Source organism: Panthera tigris, chromosome D4, assembly GCF_018350195.1.
Source record: "Panthera tigris isolate Pti1 chromosome D4, P.tigris_Pti1_mat1.1, whole genome shotgun sequence".
Classification (NCBI taxonomy): Eukaryota; Metazoa; Chordata; class Mammalia; order Carnivora; family Felidae; genus Panthera; species Panthera tigris.
The window spans coordinates 72,299,842-72,305,841 of record NC_056672.1 but is presented as its reverse complement, the minus strand read 5'-3'; the positions used below and the strand labels follow the sequence as shown (position 1 = coordinate 72,305,841).

General features: G+C 41.7%; 1 protein-coding gene across 2 annotated transcripts in view; it reads right to left on the bottom strand.

Moving 5' to 3' along the window:
- Nucleotides 1–1,164: 1,164 nt before the first annotated feature.
- KIAA1958 (KIAA1958 ortholog) overlaps nt 1,165–6,000 on the bottom strand; it is a 153,850-nt gene continuing 149,014 nt past the window's right edge. For both annotated transcript variants that reach the window (XM_007094296.3, XM_015543067.2), the window contains one exon: nt 1,165–5,481. In XM_007094296.3, the coding sequence (XP_007094358.1) occupies nt 4,675–5,481 (807 nt within the window). In that variant the 3' untranslated portion in view covers nt 1,165–4,674. The remainder of the gene's footprint in view (nt 5,482–6,000) is intronic.

The following is a 6,000-nucleotide window of genomic DNA, read 5'->3' as shown; positions in this document are numbered from 1 at the left end:
ACTAGATAAATAATAAAGCACTTTAATTGAGCATAGAAGTCTGATTCTGATCAACAACTAAACATGAGAAGCAACTCTGGTTTCCTTGGATCATAAAGAACTGGAAACACTCAAAATCATAACAAACTTTGCCAGAAGGAGGGGCAGCCTCCCATAAAGGAATTTTGGGAAATCCAGTGATGTCAGGAGTCAGGGATATGGAATACATAGGAATTCCCAGAGATAAGTTAATCACCCACATGCCCACATGGCGTTCTCCTCTCTCACAAAAGGAGCTCAGCCATAGGTCACCACCAATCTCTCCCTCCACTCATGGTTTTGCTAAGGTGATTAATCTATATGGGGGAAAGAAAACAACAAAGATTTTTCAGAACACTGACTAAATACAATTGAATGTTTTTCTCTTAATACAGAGCATTAAACATCCAATCCCAAAGCAAAAACATTTAAAGACATATGTGAATTTGAATATCTGTGAATTGTTAACAGTTTCTAAATGTGCATGGGCCTTTACTTAGATGAAACTGGAGCTCATGTAGAGAAGATGAGGTAACTTTGAGGTCTTTGTTGTCTGCATTTATTGGTGCCTAAAGGTAATAGGTTACTAGCTCAACAAGGTTTAGCAATCCAGATGTCAGTAAAAGCAACAAAGTGATGCATGCTGATAAGCACAATATTTAAACATCCTGTTTCCTTTATTTAAGTAATTAAAGTGTGGCCAGCATTAGCCTAGACTGAGAAAAGCAATCAAATATTCTGTTGCCTAGAAATAGCAAAAAAAAAATTTTAGAAGTTGTGAAAACTGAAAATCGAAGAAAACTGTTATTCTAGAAGAAAGTGTTCCGGTACAGCAAGAAACTTCTTAAAATTTAGGAGATTCACTGCTTGACCTTGAGGAATTAGGAATCTTGCTTCCAAGTTTTGCCACTTCCTAACTATATGGGCTTGAGGAATTGTGATACTGTTCACGTTGGAGATGATCCATTGCAACAATCCCGCTTTATTATAGTTGATGGAAGTGAGACCAGAATTGCCAAGTGAGTGGTGAAGGAACTCCCAATCAAGTCCTCTTCCTACTACAGAAAAGGGCTTCAGCTTCTAAATGAAGGTTATTTTGTCCAGATTTTCCCAATGACGGTCTATGAACACGCTGAGAGAGTGGTATAGTGCTTGATGCTTTTAATAAGGTCGAATTTAAATAAAAATCAAAGGAATAGAATTTCACATTTCTTCAAACACCATTTATCAGTTAGGGCAGATTAATACAGCATATAATCCAAGGAGAGCTGGGAAACGCCACACAACCAAGGAGACCATTTCGTTCACAACTTTGGTTAGGTTCTTCCATATTACTCCCCTTTGCAAACACACTAGACAATGCAAAAGCTTTCTCATAAAGCCTCTTAAGGCATCTCCATTCTTCACTAGTTTTTGCTTACAGCTGAGGTATCAGGGCTGGGCTGTGTTGGAGGTAGAATTTATGGGCATAAATGTGACCAGATTATCAGGTTTGGTTTCCTCTTCAAGTTTAACAGTTTAAAGGAGAGAGAATCTCCACAATGGAAGAAATAATTGATTTAATGCAGATTAGTTGAATATTATTATTATTCTTACCAAAAATTGTAGCTAAAATAGCTAACGTACTGCATGCTTCCTATGCACCTAGTACCGTATTAAATAAAGCCTTTATGTTTAGCGGGATCATACCCTTCAAGCTGATTCCCTATCATCTCTGCTGGAATAAACTTCCAAGGGGAGGCCTGCTAGATTCTGGAGAGGAGGTACCTAGCAAGCAGGGCTCACTTAAGACCAGATGCAGCAGGTGCTGGGGGCAAGAGTTCACCCAAAGCACTCAGTCCACAGGTACTCTCCTAATATCTGTAGCCCTACAGTTCCTGATGCAAAGCCAGAGGCAACTTGTGCTTAGATGAGCTTGTGAATTCCTGATATTCATTCCCACTTTTGAGTAAAATAAGTAAATAAAGGGAAGTGGAGAAAATGCCCTTAATCTCCCCGCTTCTTCTTCTTGGGATTCTCCTTTCTCCTGGCTTAGGGAAGAGGAGAAAATCATGGCATTCCCAGCGGGCATGATTTAGAGCTGGCTGGAAAGGCTGAATGCCAACTAGAACTAGCTACTCTGGCCCCACTTCAGATCCTCCGAGGATGGACATGGCCATATAAAGGAACAGGTGCTTTGCCATTTTAGCAGGTCTACCAAGTGTTACCACATATAAATTTAAAGTATGTGTTGCATACGCACACGTCTAACACAAATACATAACAAAGCACCTAGTACAATGTGTGGCACAGAGGAGCACTTGATATGTGTTTTCTTTCTCACTTTTGCGCTCCTCAAGGGAGGCATGTAATGCACGGCATTTATGATGCTGAGATACAATTCTTTCATTCCATCAGATAGCACTGAAGATTCCACCTCCTGATTTTTTGTTATAACCATTCACTTCAGAACGCTGGGGATTTATAACACATCAGATAGTGATAAGCAACAAATGTGAGGCAGAGGTGGTTATTCAGCTGATGAAAAGCCACTCTCAACAGAAAGATGACAACCTCTGGGTCAGTTATTGCTACTTACAGAAATGTTATAATCTGAAAAGATCCCGGAGATCCCTAATGGCGACTTCTTCTCAATTCTATTTAAAATAAAGATGGAGGTTTTATTCAATTAGGCTGTAGGCTGTGTCTGCCCAATAGTTCACATGGGTTATATTTCTGTTTAAGTGCAGAACTGACAGAAAATATGACCATCTGCCTTCCACGAACAAAATAGCCTTTGGGTGTTTAGCAAACTAAAGAAAACTGTACCTAATGTTTTGTGTCTCTTTTTAAGCAAAATCCTAAAATCACTATAGGAAATCACAACAGAACAGTACGCAATATCAAGTCATAACACTGATTATTCAGTATTGCCTGTTATTTATATACACATGGAGACATACCAAAATTAACCCATATTCAGGAAAGATCAACTAGTAAACAAAATTATAAATGTGCAGTTTAACTAAAAAGGGAAAAACATTAAACCTTAAGGCAGCATTGGCTGAGTCTTTTCTGGTAAGGGAAGTATTACATATTTCAATGACTGGTGAATGATATTTAAGAACGATTAATTAAAATAAATACTAAAATAATGTTTTGAAAAAGAAACAGGACTGATTTTAGGACTCTTATAAAATGAATTTATATTGGAATTTTAATTTTGGATTAGAAAGCACACGCAGGAGCATACTGGTATAAAGCTGTAGCAGTCTTTCCTCAAATACAAAATACAGATTTCTGGAAATTATTATTAATTACCACTCTTTGGGCTCCTTTCTCAGTTATCATTCAGAGTAGTTATTAGAAAATTCTGCTGATGTTTCAACAGCATGTGTTCAGGTTGAAGTTTACCTGAGTGAAATGATTTCAAGCTGCATTAATAGCCTGTCATCGTGCTCTGATTCTCACAACTACGTCCAAAATGCTGAGCCTGCTTACCTGGTAGGCTGCCTACGTCATCATGTCCCAAGCAGTGGTGCCAACCTCAAATGATGACATCTACTGTGGCTGAAAGAGTCATACTTTGAGAAACATATTTCAAAGCTCTTTAATGAACACATTTTGGGGTTTTCTTTGCACCTTGCCTTGTTGGATTTTCCTGGTTAAGCTGAAAAATTACCATTAGTTGTTTTACAGATCCAGTGCTAGATGCTGACAGAAACAACTGTGTGACACAAAGAACAGATTAAAGACAGTTCCAAAAAAACTTTCGAATGAAAACAGCTTTCACGTGGTACTGAGAAATAAAACGTAGGCACTTCTGCTTCAGGAGGTTTTCTTATTTTGATCACAGATCGCTTTCCCAAGCCACTTTTTTTTTTTCCACTACTGGAAATTCCCTCACGATACAAACCATCTAGTTCACCGGAAACCTTGCTCTCATAAACATCTTCTGGTGCATTAATCTTTTTCCATAAAATTAAAACTGCCTCCGTTGATGCAGGAATCAAGTTGCTCCTGTGCTGACAGCAGTGGGGGGCAGCCCCCCGCCTCTCTTATCAGCACTACTGAGTGCAGCCCCACCAGCTTCTAGCAACCAAAGCTGCTTGCTCTGCAGAACCAAGTCATCCATCAACAAGACACAGAGAGGAGTGTCGAGTGCAATTTTTCTCCTGGAAACAGTTAACATGTCTGCCTCTCTCCTTCCAGTTCCTTACTGTGAGTGTAATTCAACAAAGTATATATAGTCTTCATAACATTCTAAAGCTACTAGGCTACTGGGAGTTTTTTTAATGACTACTTAAACAGTCTCCTTTTTCTTCCTCTTTTTTTTTTTTTTTTTTTTTTGAGAAAAATCTGTGCTAAAAAGGCACTAGATAAGATGAACTTCCTCCACTTTTGTGTATGGAACAATTATACATTGTGTTAGATTCTATTATTTAACAAAGGTGACACACATTTGGATAAAATACCCTAATTACTCAGACCCATCTACTTTCAGTTAAAAAAAAGAACAAACCCGAAGTCAAAGAAACAGCAGGTCACACTGACAGAGACCAGCCTGACCTTGATGTCACAATCGTCCCCTGCCACCTTGGAGCTCTGGCCCTGGCTGCCTGAGGGAGCTCCCTCCCATCAGGGTAAGCAGGGCAGTGGCCTGGACCCAGGGAAGACTCATTGACAGCAACTGTGGGAGCCAAGTCTCCTAGAGACCTGAGTAAATGAGACAAAGGTGAAGTTCTCACAGTTTTCCAGCTTGACCTTCTTGGCTAAGTTTGGGACAATTCCCCGAAGAGAGCGCAGTCCCATCCTCTGTTCCTCATACCATACGCTGCCCATGTCTGTGGCCTCCTTCCTGGCTGTAAGGTAGAAAGGGGACTTGGCCTCCATTTGGGTGGGCGGCCGGTGGATGTACATATACTTGTAGAGGAGGCAGTAAGGGCACTGTTTGTGTCCCCGGGAATGCTCATGGTAGATTTTCCCATGACACACTCTAGTGGAACCACTCCGGCTCTCCCGCTTGACACTGTCTGTCCGGGCAAAATAGGGCTGGTTCTGTGGGTCTTTGAGCAGCTCAATGTCACCATACATCAGATCTGCATGCTCCTGCAGTGTCCGCATGTTCAGGTACTGGCTGTTGTACTTGACCACAGTGGACAAGAGAGTAATGGGGCTGTCATCCCCTAGACACCCTGCCTGCCACATCTCCTCCTCATCAGAAAGAGAAAAGTAGACAATATTGCGAGAACGAGCACCTGACATCCCTGCCTTGCTCAGCACCCACAGCTTCTCCTTGAGTTTCTTGGTGGAAGAGCTGAAGGTGCTGCTGGTGATGGAAAAGCCCACACCTGCATTCTTCAGGATGCGGTCCAGGCCCCGGCGGATGGCGTGCAGCGAGGTGGCCAGGAAGTCGGAGCCGTCACTCTTCTTAACGGTGACGTAAAAATTCTCGAGCAGCTCGTTCAACTTCGCCGCGGGGATCTCAAATGAGACAAACACTGAGGTTACATATTTGAGGACACCCAAAGAGTCAGACCCCTTCCTTCTCCTGATCCTCACCAGGGGCTGTATTGTGGACAAGACATTTTGTGGTCTCTAGAGGGTTGACTCCTCAGCATGAGACAGTGAAAGAACTTCAAGCAGAAGATCTTGGTTCCACACTCGTAAGCTAAGTGTTTCAAGCAGCAAAATGGGACATAATACTCAAGATCTACTCAAAGAATTACTGTAATGCTTAAATAAAGTAGGGGATGGGGGTGCCTGGGTGGCTCAGTCGGTTGAGCGTCTGACTTCGGCTCAGGTCATGATCTCGCGGTCCATGAGTTCGAGCCCCATGTCGGGCTCTGTGCTGACAGCTCAGAGCCTGGAGCCTGCTTCGGATTCTGTGTCTCCCTCTCTCTCTGCCCCTCCCCCACTCATGCTCGCTCTCTCTTTCTCTTTCTCTCTCTGTCAAAAATAAGTAAACATTAAAAAATTTTAAAAAAATAAAGTAGGGGATGT